Below are 16029 nucleotides of genomic sequence, written 5' to 3' on the forward strand. Positions count from 1 at the left end.
GGGGTGGGGGGCGAGGGGAGGGGCGGAGAAGTGAGGTGGAGAGGGAGAGGGATTGCCAGTTGAGCAGAGCTCCAGAGAAGCATGATGGCTGGACGGACTCTACCATGGTTTGGGATTCTCGTCCTTTTAAACACTTGCAGCAGCCAGTAAGTTGTCTCTACGACTTAGGCTACGAAGCTACAACTAAGATAAACATGTTTGTTAATCTCCTGTTCATATAGGTGTATCTTAAGTTACCTATCATCTTTTTACACTTCCAGTTCTGACTGCATGTGTACCTGTACATATGGATGTATTTGACCTGATGGATTGGTTTGATTGATTTCTTTGTGTCAGCATAATGTTAAACTTGTGTGACTTGCAGATTTATGAACTTTGAAGACTACATCAAACAACAGTTGTAAGTAAATGTGTATGTCCGTGGTCCTACAGCACCAAAATCACTAAACCATCGTTGAAACCAGTAGCTCGTAGTCAATATGTCCACTCTGCTGTTGAGATGTTGGTTTATTCTTGTATCTTTTGTGGAACTGTCCAGAACTCCCGTTTTGGGGACGTTATAGTATATCTTATCTTAGCCTCCTATTGTATGATGCTGGCCATAGCTATGTCGTTCAAGCTGAGAAGAGAACAGACTCATTTGACTGAACTGACTGTTTATGTACCCAGCGCCAAACCCAGAGATCCGACGAAACATACCAGTGACGCTCCAAGGTAAAATTCATTCACAGTAGACTAGATTTTTGCCCGTCAAAACAGTTGTCAGCAGTCTACTAGTCCTGCACGGGTACTACTCTGTTCAGAGGATGAAGTTCAGTTCCCCTCATCCCTCCAACCCCTCCCCTCCACCCCCCCACCCCCCACCCCACACACACACACCCTCCACCTACCCATCCCTCCATGTCTCCACCCCCCCACACACACCCTCCCCTCCACCACCCCCCACACACCCCTTCCCTCCCCTCCACCCCCCCCCCACACACACACCCTCCCCTCCACCTACCCATCCCTCCATGTCTCCACATACACACACACCCCTTCCCTCCCCTCCACCCACACACACAACCCTCCCCTCCACCTACCCATCCCTCCATGTCTCCACACACACACCCCTTCCCTCCCCTCCACCCCATCCCCCCCCCCCCACACACCCTCCCCTCCACCTACCCACCCCTCCCTGTCTCCCCCCCCATCCCCCCTCCCCCAGGTTCATAGTCCTGGCTCCTAACCTACTGAGGACAGACAGGAAGGAGAGCGTGTACCTGGAGGCCCAGGGCGTGAGCAGCACGGTGCAGGTCACCATCAGCGTGATGGACTTCCCCCTGAAGGCCCAGCTGCTGCTGCAGGACACGGTGGAGCTGGGCCCACACAACGGCTTCAACACGCTCAAGACGTTACAGGTGCTGCTCAACACCTGGGGGTTCCTATATGTCTCTCTCTCTCTCTCTCTCTCTCTCTCTCTCTCTATGTCTCTCTCTTGCTCTTTCACTCTCTCTCGCTCTCTCTCTGTGTCTTTCATTCATTCATTCATTCTCTCTATCTCTTTCTCTCTCTCTCTCTCTCTCTCTCTCTCTCTCTCTCTCTCTCTCTCTCTCTCTCTCTCTCTCTCTATGTCTCTCTCCTGCTCTTTCACTCTCTCTGGCTCTCTCTCTGTGTCATTCATTCATTCATTCTCTCTCTCTCTCATTTATACTATGTTGGTATAAATACACGCCAGTCTGATGTTTCAATGTGCGTTTCTGCCTGTCCTCTCAGCTCTCTTCACAGCTACTGAACAGAGAAGACACCAAGAACAAGTTTGTATATATGCGCGTCGAATTTGGAAATTATTACAGGCACGACGAGGTCCTCATGGTAACCTTCCAGAAGGGCTACATCTTCATTCAAACAGACAAACCCATCTACAACCCCGGGGACACTGGTAAACAAATAAACAAACAAACAAACAAACAAACAGATGCTCCGTCTCGATCTCTCTCTCTCTACTGGTGCATCTCTTCTCTTCTCTGTCTAGTGTTGTTCAGATATTTCCTGTCGACTCCAGCCTTCCAGTCCGCTGAAGATTACCTCACTGTCCAACTGGAGGTATTTTCATAGCAAGAGTATTATTTACATCAAACTTAGATTTGAATAGTGCAAATTCACTTGAAAGTGTGTGTGTGTGTGCACTAGAATGCAGAGGGGGTGACTGTCCATCAGAGGTCAGTCAAAGCCACCAACGGTGTCTACCCCGACAATTTCCAGCTGTCGGACCACGTAAAGTATGCAATCTTAAAACATATCAGCATAAATCAAATTTCATACAGAATGTTAGGCAAGTTAAAGGTGTCCATAGTGTGGTCTAACTTCCCGCTTGTCATTTTACAAAGCGTAGTTTTGTCATTGTCTTCCATTTCAGTGTCCTCTAATTTACTTTTCTTTGGTGACTAAATATCTTCAAGCAGAAACATCAATAGACAAATAGAAAAATGTGGTTCACTGAAGGATTTCATTGGCTCTGACTGTACCTTGTTGCTCATATACAGTGAGGGGAAATGGAAAGTGATCGCCAAGTTTGACACTTCAGTGGAGAACATGTTCACAGCTGAGTTTGAAGTGAAGAAGTACGGTAAGATGAGGTTTGGTTTGTACACACTGTCCCTTTCTCTGGGGGATTAATATCCCCTGATGTGTGTGTGTGTGTGTTTATGTGTGTGTGTGTGTGTGTGTCTGTGTGTGTCACTCTTTCAGTCCTGCCAGCGTTCAATGTGACCCTGACACCTAAGAAGCCCTTTTTCAGCGTGGAAGACACTGAACTGGAGGTGGACATCACAGCCAGGTCAGTGTCGTCTAGACCAGCATCTGACAGTGTCATTTATCCCACACCCTAACCTAGACTATGATGTGACTCCCTGACAGGCCTGTGTTCACTGTGTGTGTGTTTCTCAGCTACCTGTATGGTAAGAGTGTTAACTGTGTGTGTGTTTCTCAGCTACCTGTATGGTAAGAGTGTTAACTGTGTGTGTGTTTCTCAGCTACCTGTATGGTAAGAGTGTTAACTGTGTGTGTGTTTCTCAGCTACCTGTATGGTAAGAGTGTTAACTGTGTGTGTGTTTCTCAGCTACCTGTATGGTAAGAGTGTTAACTGTGTGTGTGTTTCTCAGCTACCTGTATGGTAAGAGTGTTCACTGTGTGTGTGTTTCTCAGCTACCTGTATGGTAAGAGTGTTAACTGTGTGTGTGTTTCTCAGCTACCTGTATGGTAAGAGTGTTAACTGTGTGTGTGTTTCTCAGCTACCTGTATGGTAAGAGTGTTAACTGTGTGTGTGTTTCTCAGCTACCTGTATGGTAAGAGTGTTAACTGTGTGTGTGTTTCTCAGCTACCTGTATGGTAAGAGCGTGAAAGGAACAGCCTATGTGGTGTTTGGGGTTGAGAGGGACAACCTGAAGAAGAGATTACCGACAGTCAAGCAGATCACTGAGGTAAACCGCCAGTGAGTCTGTCAGGTAGTCATTCTGTTGGTTTAGTTAATTGTACGATTGCTTATTGATCATTTATATATTTAGCAAAACACATCCAGCAAGATATCATTACATGAAATAACTACTGGCCAGTCAACCAATCAACCAACCAACCAACCAACCATATATTTACATTTAGTCATTTAGCAGACGCTCTAATCCAGAGCGACTTACAGTAAGTACAGGGACATTCTCCCTGAGGCAAGTAGGGTGAAGTGCCTTGCCCAAGGACACAACGTCATTTGGCATGGCCGGGAATCCAACTGGCAACCTTCAGATTACTAGCCCGATTCCCTAACCGCTCAGCCACCTGACTCCGGCCAACCATGTAATCAGAAGATGATTTGTCTGTTCTGTCCTCAGTTGGATCCAGGCACAGTGACTCTAACCATGGCAGAGATTCAGGCTGTCTACCCAGACATCAAGCTCCTGGTTGGTTGTTCCCTCTACATCAAGGCCTCAGTAATGACTGAGTCTGGTGAGTACCTACACTGACCTGCCTGCCTGTCTGTCTGACTACCTGTCTGTCTGTCTGACTACCTGCCTGCCTGTCTGTCTCACTACCTGTCTGTCTGACTACCTGTCTGTCTGTCTGTCTGACTACCTGTCTGTCTGTCTGTCTGTCTGACTACCTGTCTGTCTGTATTTCTGTCTGTCTGTCTGTCTGTATGCCTGGATGTCTGGTTATTTGCAGTTCTTATTAACTGTGGATGATGACACAGTACTTTGTTCAGTAAACACAGAGGCACCCAGAGTCAACATGATCTTCACCCCCAACGCAAATATTTCGTTTAGCCATTTTCCGTAAACCATCACGACATAAAAACATGACTTAACATGACTAAAAACATGAAAAACAAACTCTCTGAGCATTATCGATTAACAAATGAATAATGTATCCTAGTAAAAAACAAATTTTAGGGTTCAAATACACCAGAGGAAGTGACCTCCTCATTTGCCCTCTCCACAGGAAGTGACCTCGTTGAAGCGATGAAGTCTGGCATTAAGATCGTGGACTCTCCTTACGTCATTTCCTTCAGAGATACACAAAAGTATTTCAAGCCTGGCTTGCCCTTCCTTATCTCGGTAATGTTCTATTCTAATCTACTCTATACTATTCTATTGACCAAAATAAAACATCACATTTCTGATGCAGTGTGTCTCTCCTCCAGGCGCAGGTGAGCCTCCATGATGGCTCTCCTGCTGAAAACATCCCCGTCCAGCTGACCAGCAAGCGGACCGAAGACCTGACGCTCACGGCTGGAACCCTCCAGACCTCCGTCACCATGTCCAAGGAGGATGAAGTTCACACTATCACTGTGAGTTAAGTGTGCGTGTGAAATATCTCTACTCTCTTCACTCCCCTCTCACTTACTCCCTCCACTCCCCCATCATTTACTCCCTCCACTCCCTCCTCACTTACTCCCTCCACTCCCCCATCATTTACTCCCTCCACTCCCCCATCATTTACTCCCTCCACTCCCTCCTCACTTACTCCCTCCACTCCCCCATCATTTACTCCCTCCACTCCCCCATCATTTACTCCCTCCACTCCCTCCTCACTTACTCCCTCCACTCCCTCCTCACTTACTCCCTCCACTCCCCCATCATTTACTCCCTCCACTCCCTCCTCACTTACTCCCTCCACTCCCCCATCATTTACTCCCTCCACTCCCCCATCATTTACTCCCTCCACTCCCTCCTCACTTACTCCCTCCACTCCCTCCTCACTTACTCCCTCCACTCCCTCCTCACTTACTCCCTCCACTCCCTCCTCACTTACTCCCTCCACTCCCCCATCATTTACTCCCTCCACTCCCCCATCATTTACTCCCTCCACTCCCTCCTCACTTACTCCCTCCACTCCCTCCTCACTTACTCCCTCCACTCCCCCATCATTTACTCCCTCCACTCCCTCCTCACTTACTCCCTCCACTCCCTCCTCACTTACTCCCTCCACTCCCCCATCATTTACTCCCTCCACTCCCTCCTCACTTACTCCCTCCACTCCCTCCTCACTTACTCCCTCCACTCCCTCCTCACTTACTCCCTCCACTCCCTCCTCACTTACTCCCTCCACTCCCCCATCATTTACTCCCTCCACTCCCCCATCATTTACTCCCTCCACTCCCCCATCATTTACTCCCTCCACTCCCCCATCATTTACTCCCTCCACTCCCCCATCATTTACTCCCTCCACTCCCCCATCATTTACTCCCTCCACTCCCCCATCACTTACTCCCTCCACTCCCTCCTCACTTACTCCCTCCACTCCCCCATCATTTACTCCCTCCACTCCCTCCTCATTTACTCCCTCCACTCCCTCCTCACTTACTCCCTCCACTCCCTCCTCATTTACTCCCTCCACTCCCTCCTCACTTACTCCCTCCACTCCCTCCTCACTTACTCCCTCCACTCCCCCATCATTTACTCCCTCCACTCCCTCCTCATTTACTCCCTCCACTCCCTCCTCACTTACTCCCTCCACTCCCTCCTCACTTACTCCCTCCACTCCCCCATCATTTACTCCCTCCACTCCCCCATCATTTACTCCCTCCACTCCCCCATCATTTACTCCCTCCACTCCCCCATCATTTACTCCCTCCACTCCCTCCTCACTTACTCCCTCCACTCCCCCATCACTTACTCCCTCCACTCCCCCATCATTTACTCCCTCCACTCCCCCATCATTTACTCCCTCCACTCCCCCATCATTTACTCCCTCCACTCCCCCATCATTTACTCCCTCCACTCCCCCCTCATGTACTCCCTCCCCTCCCCTCCCCTCCCCCTCCCCTCCCCCCAGGTGGAGACCAAGGTGAAGGGTCTGAAAGCAGAGCAGCAGGCCAGGCAGCAGATCACCGTGTTCCCCTACCAGGCCTTCGACCAGCACAACCAGAACTACCTGCACCTCAGGGTCTCCCACAGCTCTGTCTCCAAGGGAGACACCTTCACCCTGACGGCAACCGTCGCCGCCGCCGACGACAACAACAGGAAGCTCATCACCCATCTCACCTACCTGGTCTGTAGTCGAAGCCACCTGCGATCCGGGATGGGTGTAGCTCAGTGGTTAGAGCCGTTGACTGTTTGACCAAGAGGTTCCAGGTTTTAAATCCCCCCCTGCACTGGAAGCTAAGCACACACCTCATTTTCCACACGTTTTACGATTCACAGTTTATTCATTTGTTGTTTGTTATTCACAGTCTGAGGGCCGTGGAATCAAGAGATTTCTCGCTTCTATGAACATATGTGGATGTTGTCACAGAAATAAAAAAACTAACAAAAACTAATCTACCCTCCTAGGTGCTAACCAAAGGCGGGATCCTGGTTGCCAAGCGCCTGGATATTAAGGACCAGTTTCTGACCAGCACCACAATGACCGTCACCATGGAGATGATGCCCTCCTTCCGCGTGGTGGCGTTCTACACCCTCCCGTGGGCGGGACGTATGGAGGTGGTCGCTGACTCTGTCTGGGTGGACGTCATGGACACCTGCGTGGGCGGGGTGAGTGAGGAGGTCATGAACCCAGGAAGTGAAATGCTGGCTTCCTGTTTGTGGGTTGAATGCATGTTCTTCCTCTCGTCTCCTCTCCCCCTCCTGTCCTTTCTTCTCCGCCCCCCCCCTCCCCTCTTCCACTCTCCTCCAATCCCCTCTCCTCTCCTCTACCCTCCTCCTCCCCTCTCCTCCCCTCTCCTCTCCGCTCCTCCTCCCCCTCCTCTCCCACTCTCCTCCAATCCCCTCTCCTCTACCCTCCTCCTCCCTCCTCCTCCCCTCTCCTCTCTCTCCTCTCCTCCCCTCTCCTCAGCTGACTGTGGGTCCTGCTCCAGGAAGTCTGCCTGTCAACTACGAGCCAAAGAACTCGTTGGAGTTCCAGATCAGAGGTGACCCCGGAGCGAGCGTCAGCCTGGTCGCCGTGGACAACGCTGTGTATCTGCTGAACAAACAAAGACTCAACCAGAAGAAGGTACGTGGCTAGGTGTTCAGGTGTGTGTGTGTGTGTTCAGGTGTGTGTGTGTGTTCAGGTGTGTGTGTTCAGGTGTGTGTGTGTTCAGATGTGTGTGTGTGTTCAGGTGTTTTTTTTTTGGTTCAGGTGTGTGTGTGCGTGCGCAGTAGTGCAGTGTGTGTTTGTGTCCAACCCTTTCCCTTCGAAACCCCCTCCCGATTCTAACTCCCTCCTCCCTGGCCTCCCCCTCCCTCCCTCCCTCCCTCCCTCCCTCCCTCCCTCCCTCCCTCCCTCCCTCCCTCCCTCCCTCCCTCCCTCCCTCCCTCCCTCCCTCCCTCCCTCCCTCCCTCCCTCCCTCCCTCCCTCCCTCCCTCCCTCCCTCCCCGGCTTCCCTCCCTGGCCTCCCTCCCTGGCCTCCCTCCCTCCCCCTCCTCCCTGGCCTCCCTCCCCTCCCCCCCCTCCCCCCTCCCCCCCCCAGCTGTGGGACGTGGTGGAGCAGGGGGACCTGGGCTGCACCCGGGGAGGGGGCCGGACCAGCACGGGGGTGTTCACAGACGCAGGCCTCCTCTTCTTCTCCAACACTGGGGACAACACCCCTCCTAGACAAGGTACACACACAGGCTTCTGTTCACCAGCATGATACGAATCCAGCGCTGAGTGGGGGGGGGGGGCACAGCAGAGCCGGATGGTGTGACCGGGTGCTGCCTGTGCTCTTCAGGGCTGTGTGGTGTGACAGTGCCGCCTGTGCTCTTCCTCTCCAGCCCTGCAGTGTCCAGGCCGGTCCAGAAGGAGGCGCTCTGTCGAGCTGCTGAAGGTCAGAGCTGAACTCGGTGAGGAGGACGCGCTACTCCGGGTCATCCACCATAGGGGATGTAAAAAAAATGTGCCGTCCGTTCACATAGAGAGCAAGCCCTTTCCATCCTCGTCTTCGGTCTCTTTCGGCGTACCTCCCCCCTTCTCAACCCCTTAACCCCCACCCCTCCTTCCCTTTTCGTCCCCCACCCCCCCTCCCCCAGAAAACCTCTACAAGGAGCAGCTGCAGAGGCGCTGCTGCGCGGACGGCATGCTGTCGGTGCCCATGCCCTACTCCTGCACCCGCCGCTCCCTCTACATCACCGAGGACTGGGATGCCTGCGTCCTGCCCTTCCGCCGCTGCTGCGCCCGCTACTGGGGGCAGGAGTTTGACGAGCGGCGGCCGCGCACCACCGCCCCCCCGCCCACCACTACCCCCATCAACATCGAAGACCAAGACGGATTCATATACTTCATGGGGGTAGAATCCCACGACACACAAGCACGTGAATTTATGTTATCTGAAGTTGGGATTAGTGGACGCCCAGGGATTAGTGTTAGTGGACGCCACTACGCGCCCGTCATGCCTCAGGGGCCAGAGGACGAGGACCTGGACATGCTGGACGTGTCTGAGGTGAGCCTCAGGGTCCAGTTCTTTGAGTCCTGGATGTGGAGAGACCTGAAACTGCCCACCACACCAGGTCACGACGGGTAGGTCTGTTTTGGTTTCTGTTTGTCATCAGAATCATTCAAATCATAGTCTTTGACGAAAGGATTGTGCAGGTGTTTAGAGTAACGTGTTTTGGGCCCTTCGTCTAGGGTTTTGTTGTGTTTTGTGGGTAGGGAGTGGTGGACTATTATGGCGATATGAGAATGTTTCTGTTTCAAGTTAGAAGGTAGAAGTGGGGAGTTAGATTTGTCCGTGGAGTTGATCTATACTGTACATGTCAACTGTTGCCTCATAGTGGATAGTCCTGTCTGACAGAACTTGGAAGAACACACACACACACACTGACACACACACACTGACACACACACACACACACACGCACACACACACACTGACACACACACCTACACACACACACACACACAGGCCCAGACGCCTGACTTCACCTCTAGGTTTGTTATCAAGTTGAGATAATGAACTATGATCTATCAATAGTGGGAGATGGTGGCCTGCTTATCTTACATTGTGTGTGTGTTTCTTTAATTATTCATCTGTGTAAGTATGCGTGCGTGAGAATATACAGAATGTGAGTTTTTCTGTCATTCTTAGTTTGTGTTTTGACTTTGGGATGTTGTTAATTTGTCTTCAGGATGGCATCGCTGAGCGTGAGAGACGTTCTGCCTGACAGCATCACAGAGTGGGGAATACTGGCCATCAGCTCCTCCCCACTCACAGGTAGAACACACGCACTTTTACTAACACACAAGCTCTCTCTCTCCTCCTCTCCATCCTCTCTTTTTCTACCTTTCTGTCTACTCTCTCCCTCTCTTTCACGCACTTCTTTCTCTCTGTCTTTCCTCCACCCCGCCTCTCTCTTTCTCCCTCCTCCTCCACCATCCTCCCTCTCTCTCTCTCTCTCTCTCTCTCTCTCTCTCTCTCTCTCTCTCTCTCTCTCTCTCTCTCTCTCTCTCTCTCCTCCACACACTCTCTCTCCTCCACCCTCCTCTCTCTCCCCTCCACCCCCGCCTCGCTCTTTCTCTCTCCTCCGCCTGCCCTCCTCCACCCTCCTCTCCCTCTCTCCTCCAACCTGCTCTCTCTCTCCTCCACCCCCTCCTCTCTTTCCCTCATTCACAGACACACACTCAGACCTTCTGTGCCCCCTCCCCCCCGCCCCCCCGCCCCCCCGCCCCCCCCCCCCCCCCCCCCCCCCCCCCCCCCCCAGGTTTCTGCGTAGCCGATCCCTACAAGGTGAAGGTGTCCAAGTCTTTCTTCGTGGACCTGAGGCTGCCGCACTCCGTGGCCAGGAACGAGCACGTGGAGATCAAGGCGGTCGTGTACAACTACAGAAAGGCGGACATGGAGGTGAGTTGGCACTCACACACACACACACACACACAGACACTCACACACACACACACCGACACACACACACAGACTGGAGCACCCTCCCATGGGACTCCGTCCTCTCCCTCCCCAGGTCCGCGTGGTGCTGGCCAGGACGGAGGTGATGTGCAGCCTGGCGTACCACGCTCCGCACACCCAGGACGTCCGTGTGCCCGCCGGCTCCTCCGTGGCCGTGCCCTTCACCCTGGTGCCCCTGGAGGCCGGCAGCCTCGTCCTTGAGGTGGCAGCCCTCGACAAACACCTCCCTACAGGGGACCGCGTCCAGAAGAAGCTGCGTGTGGTGGTGAGTGGGGGGGGGGGACTTAGGAGCAGTCAGGTGTCAGCTCTGCATGCTGATAGGACAGTCAGGTGTCAGCTCTGCATGGTGATAGGACAGTCAGGTGTCAGCTCTGCATGCTGATAGGACGTCAGTCTCGCCTGTCTTCCGGGACTCAAACTCCATCTCTCCACCCGACAGGTGGAGGGGGTGGAGAGGACCAAGATCCAGACTTTTATCTTTGACCCGGCTGCAAAGGGAGACAGTGGTCAGTGTGGAGTGCCTTAAGGACGAGAAACACCTTCCAAACCTCAGACTAAATACTCACATCACTGTGTTGTTGTTGATGTTGTTGTTGTTCAGATGGGACACAGGTGGTCACAGTGGAGAAAGTGGATCTCCAATCTCTTGTGCCCAACTCTAAACCAGAGACTCGCGTCAACATCATTGGTACTGTAACCGACACACAAACATGTCGCCGTCAGAGAACTGACACACACACAGGTCACAATCACAGACGACTGACACACACACACACACACACAGGTCACAATCACAGACGACTGACACACACACACACACAGGTCACAATCCCAGACGACTGACACACACAGGTCACAATCCCAGACGACTGACACACACACACACACACACACAGGTCACAATCCCAGACGACTGACACACACAGGTCACAATCCCAGACGACTGACACACACAGGTCACAATCACAGACGACTGACACACACACACACACACACAGGTCACAATCACAGACGACTGACACACACAGGTCACAATCACAGACGACTGACACACACAGGTCACAATCACAGACGACTGACACACACACACACACAGGTCACAATCACAGACGACTGACACACACAGGTCACAATCACAGACGACTGACACACACAGGTCACAATCACAGACGACTGACACACACACACACACAGGTCACAATCACAGACGACTGACACACACAGGTCACAATCACAGACGACTGACACACACACACAGGTCACAATCACAGACGACTGACACACACTGACCCGTCAGCCTGCTGTCCTCGACCCCTCCAGGGTCTCCGTTGGCCGACGCCATTGAGAACTCGCTGACCTCCGACTCCCTGGCCTCTCTGATCCGCATGCCCGGAGGCTGCGTGGAGCAGAACCTGGCCGGCATCACCCTGCCCCTCATCGCCAACCTCTACCTGGACCGCTCCAACGACTGGGCCAAGGTGGGGGTGCAGCGCAAGAAGGAGGCCATCGACTACATCACCCGAGGTGAGGGAGGGAGGGAGGGGGCTGGGTGAGGAGGGAGGATGAAGGGAAGGATAGAGGTAGCTAAAAGGGGTGATAGACAGAGAAAAGACAGGTGGGGCTAGGTGGTGGGGCTGGATGAAGGGAAGGGGTTGGAGGGAGGAGGCAGGATAACAGGGGATGGGTGGATGAAGCGATGGATGTCTGTGGACATGGAAGGAGGGAACGAATAGAAGCAGAAGGGAGGGGTTGGATGGAAGATGGATTGCGGGTGAAGCGCCTCTGTTTTCTGCTCCCCAGGCTACGAGAGGCAACTGATGTATCGTAAAAAAGATGACTCTTACCCCCCCTACAGGAATGAAGGCACAAGCACATGGTACGATCGCCTCACGTTTACATCAACGTTTGATTCATTTAGCATTTTATTATTTATTATTATTTGATGACGCTTTTATCCAAAGCAACACACAGGTATAAAATATAACAGAACACACACACATGTATACACACACACACACATTCAAACACACACACACACAAACATTCACACAAACATACACAAACACTCTCTTACCCACACTCTCTCTCACACACTGTCTTACCCACACACTCTCTGACCCACACTCTCTGACCCACACTCTCTGACCCACACTCTCTGACCCACACTCTCTGACCCACACTCTCTGACCCACACTCTCTGACCCACACTCTCTGACCCACACTCTCTGACCCACACTCTCTCTCACACACTGTCTTACCCACACACTCTCTGACCCACACTCTCTGACCCACACTCTCTGACCCACACTCTCTGACCCACACTCTCTGACCCACACTCTCTCTCACACACTGTCTTACCCACACACTCTCTGACCCACACTCTCTGACCCACACTCTCTGACCCACACTCTCTGACCCACACTCTCTTACCCACACTCTCTCTCACACACTGTCTTACCCACACACTCTCTGACCCACACTCTCTCTCCCCCACTCTCTCTACCCCCAGGATCACGGCCTATGTGGTGAAGGTGTTCTCCATGGCTTCCAGGATCAGGGAGGTCAGGGTGGACGAGCAGCACGTGTGTGGTCCTGTCCTCTACCTGCTCAACAACAAGCAGCTGCACAACGGAGCCTTCAGAGAGGACAACCCCGTCTACGACACCTACATGACCGTGAGACACACACACACGCGCACGCGCACACACACACATACACGCACACACGCACTCATGTTGTCTTTCTCTTTCTCCCTCCCTCCCTCCCTCCCTCCCTCCCTCCCTCCCTCCCTCCCTCCCTCCCTCCCTCCCTCCCTCCCTCCCTCCCTCCCTCCCTCCCTCCCTCCCTCCCTCCCTCCCTCCCCTCCCCTCCCCTCTCTCCTCCTCTCTCAGGGAGGTCTTAGGGGAGCAGAGGCTCAGACCACTCTGGCGTCCTTCATCTTCATAGCTCTGTCTGAGGCCACGGCTGCTAACATAAAGTGTGGATCGCTGGAGGTAGGACACACACACACAGCTTTCCTCCAGACACACACACAGCTTTCCTCCCCACACAAACACACACACACACACACACAGCTTTCCTCCCCACACACACACACAGCTTTCCTCCCCACACACACACACACACACACACACACACAGCTTTCCTCCAGACACACACACAGCTTTCCTCCAGACACACACACAGCTTTCTTCCACACACACACACACACACACACAGCTTTCCTCCACACACACACTCTCCCCTTGTGTCTCTGCGTAGGCTGGAATGAGTAAAACAGCCTCCTACCTGAGGAGCATGCTGCCCCTGGTGGTCAGACCCTACACGGTGGCCATCACCTCCTACGCCCTGTCCCTGGTAGACCCTCCCAGCTCCTACAGAGAACACCTGCTCAAAGCTGCAGCTCCAGGTAGGCCCACACCATGGTGTGTGTGTGTGTGTGTGTGTGTATTGCACAGGGGGTGATTGATTAGCAAGCAAGACTCAGATTTACTTCAACCAAACTCGACCGCCGTTGCCCCGCCCACAGACCGCAGCCATTGGCCAGACAGCGAGAGCCACCTGTTCACTCTGGAAGCCACGGGCTACGCCCTGCTGGCGCTGATGAAGGGCTCCCAACAGGACGCTCACGCCCCCTTCAGGTGGCTCAACGAACAGCGGGGCAGGGGCGGCGGCTACGGATCCACGCAGGTACGCACACACACACACACACACAAGAAGACACACACAAACAAAAACCGCACAGTACATTTGGAGAAGAGACATCCCCCAAAAAATCTGTGTTTTGTTCATTTCTCCGTGACCTCGCTTTGATTTCTCTTTCTCTGCCCCCCTCCCCCCCCACGTTCCAGCCAACCATGGTGGTTCTCCAGGCCCTGTCTCAGTACCTGACCATGGCCCCGCCCCTGGAGAACCCCACCATGCTGGTCACCATCAAAGTCGCCGGCCGCTCCGACCTGACGCACCAATTCACCTCCGAGAACAAGTACCTGTCCCGCTCCTCCAAGGCAGGCACACACACCCCCGCTAGAGAGGCACAACACCCGTCGCCGTCGCCGCCACCTCCGCCAGGGGCTTGTGTGTGAGCCGTCTCTTCTTCTGTGGTGCTTCTGTGTAGGTTCCTCTGGACCGGGGATTCAGTGTGGAGGCCAAGGGCCAGGGTCAGGGGGTCATGGAGGTAGGGTGACATCACCCCTCCCACACACACACACGCTACGCACACATACAGTCTCCTCGTTTCAGATGGATTGTTTGACACTGTTTGATTCTTACGTTTCATGTGACTTGTAACTGCAGTTGGTATGTTTGTGTAGAGTTTGTGCTCGTTCTCATAATGATGAGTCATCGTCTCACTTCCTGTTGAGGTAACCTTTGACCCCTCTCCTCCCCCAGGTGGTGACGTATTATAACGAGCTCCCTGAGGTGACAGAGAATGCCTCCTGCGAGCACTTTCACCTGGACGTGACCCTCGAGGAATCTAGTGGTAGGCCACCCCCCTTGACCTTGACCCTGACTGTTTTTTCAAGATGTTTTGTCGTCATTAATATTTTTTTTCAGAAGTTTTTATAAAAAAATATTTTTTCAACCTTTCGAAACTTTTGGGAAAAACTTTTTTTTTTTCAGGGGGATAAAAAGTTTGAAAGGTTGAACATTTTTAGTTTTGAAAGGTTTTGAAAAAAAAGTTTTGAAAAGTGGAACAAAAATGTCTACCAATGTCTTGGTAGAAAATGAAAGATGTTTCTTTGATACAGAAAATCCTCCTGCTGACGCATTGAAAACATACACCATCACCATCAACACCAGGTAGAGGTCTCTCTCTTTCCTCTCTTTATCTCCTAGTTTCTTTTCTCCCTCCCTCACTCTAGTCATCTCTCCATCCTCCCATTTCACAACCCTGTCACCCTGTCATTCCTGTCATCTATCTGTCCATCAATCTATCCTCCCTCCCTCCCTCCCTCCCTCCCTCCCTCCCTCCCTCCCTCCCTCCCTCCCTCCCTCCCTCCCTCCCTCCCTCCCTCCCTCCCTCCCTCCCTCCCTCCCTCCCTCAGGGCACTGGGCCCCGGGGAGGTCAGAATGGTAGTGCTGGACATCAGTCTTCCTTCTGGTTTCACTCCAGAGAACGCAGACCTGGACAGGGTAAAGTTGGACACGAACACCAGACTGTGTAATGTCTCCTCACGTCCACTAGATGGAGACTGTGACTCCATCTGTGAATTCTGACTGTGTGTGTGTGTGTGTGATCCAGCTGACCAACTCTGTGGACCGCTACATTAACAACTTTGAGGTGGTCGACAACTTGAAAGACAGGGCCTCCCTCATCATTCACCTCTTCAAGGTACTGGACACGGCCGTTACCACAACAACCACTCTGGTCAAAATGCCTGAAAGCTGACTGGGACACAAATCTCTGATCTGATCTCTCCCTCTCCCCTTCCGTCCTTCCTTCCTTCTTTCTATCTTTCTTTCTTTCTTTCCTTCCTCATTTCCTTTGTTCCCCTTCCTTCCTCTCCTTTTCCTCTTCCTCTCCTCTTCCTTCCTTTCTTTTTCCTCTTCGTCTCCTCTCCCTCTTCCTTCCTCTCCTTTTCCTTTTCCTCTCCTCTCCTCTCCTCTCCTCTCCCCTTCCTTCCTTCCTTCCTTCCTTCCTCTCCTCCTCTTCCTCTCCTCTCCAGGTATCTAATAGTGAGACTGAGACCATCTCCTTC

The 16029-nt window shown here is 52.7% G+C and overlaps 1 protein-coding gene across 1 annotated transcript in view; it reads left to right on the forward strand.

The window, feature by feature from the left end:
• Positions 1 to 50: 50 nt before the first annotated feature.
• Positions 51 to 16029, forward strand: part of LOC146237514 (complement C3-like) — an 18661-nt gene continuing 2682 nt past the window's right edge. The window contains exons 1-37 of the mRNA XM_084685379.1: positions 51 to 146; positions 365 to 400; positions 670 to 714; positions 1208 to 1400; positions 1756 to 1921; positions 2015 to 2085; positions 2173 to 2261; positions 2526 to 2608; positions 2731 to 2818; positions 3359 to 3461; positions 3864 to 3978; positions 4471 to 4586; positions 4673 to 4819; positions 6307 to 6522; positions 6804 to 7004; positions 7306 to 7464; positions 7922 to 8051; positions 8205 to 8273; positions 8460 to 8946; positions 9555 to 9640; positions 10128 to 10267; positions 10383 to 10592; positions 10767 to 10833; positions 10929 to 11015; positions 11648 to 11851; positions 12128 to 12203; positions 12837 to 13002; positions 13219 to 13320; positions 13589 to 13736; positions 13857 to 14017; positions 14179 to 14334; positions 14445 to 14504; positions 14720 to 14810; positions 15079 to 15130; positions 15376 to 15463; positions 15573 to 15662; positions 15997 to 16029. The exon at positions 15997 to 16029 is cut by the window's right edge and continues 73 nt beyond it. Coding sequence (XP_084541505.1) covers positions 82 to 146; positions 365 to 400; positions 670 to 714; positions 1208 to 1400; positions 1756 to 1921; positions 2015 to 2085; positions 2173 to 2261; positions 2526 to 2608; positions 2731 to 2818; positions 3359 to 3461; positions 3864 to 3978; positions 4471 to 4586; positions 4673 to 4819; positions 6307 to 6522; positions 6804 to 7004; positions 7306 to 7464; positions 7922 to 8051; positions 8205 to 8273; positions 8460 to 8946; positions 9555 to 9640; positions 10128 to 10267; positions 10383 to 10592; positions 10767 to 10833; positions 10929 to 11015; positions 11648 to 11851; positions 12128 to 12203; positions 12837 to 13002; positions 13219 to 13320; positions 13589 to 13736; positions 13857 to 14017; positions 14179 to 14334; positions 14445 to 14504; positions 14720 to 14810; positions 15079 to 15130; positions 15376 to 15463; positions 15573 to 15662; positions 15997 to 16029 — 4596 coding nt within the window. The 5' untranslated portion in view covers positions 51 to 81. The remainder of the gene's footprint in view (positions 147 to 364; positions 401 to 669; positions 715 to 1207; positions 1401 to 1755; positions 1922 to 2014; positions 2086 to 2172; positions 2262 to 2525; positions 2609 to 2730; positions 2819 to 3358; positions 3462 to 3863; positions 3979 to 4470; positions 4587 to 4672; positions 4820 to 6306; positions 6523 to 6803; positions 7005 to 7305; positions 7465 to 7921; positions 8052 to 8204; positions 8274 to 8459; positions 8947 to 9554; positions 9641 to 10127; positions 10268 to 10382; positions 10593 to 10766; positions 10834 to 10928; positions 11016 to 11647; positions 11852 to 12127; positions 12204 to 12836; positions 13003 to 13218; positions 13321 to 13588; positions 13737 to 13856; positions 14018 to 14178; positions 14335 to 14444; positions 14505 to 14719; positions 14811 to 15078; positions 15131 to 15375; positions 15464 to 15572; positions 15663 to 15996) is intronic.

The sequence above is a fragment of the Hypomesus nipponensis genome, chromosome 21 (assembly GCF_054491055.1).
Source record: "Hypomesus nipponensis isolate SF chromosome 21, ASM5449105v1, whole genome shotgun sequence".
Classification (NCBI taxonomy): Eukaryota; Metazoa; Chordata; class Actinopteri; order Osmeriformes; family Osmeridae; genus Hypomesus; species Hypomesus nipponensis.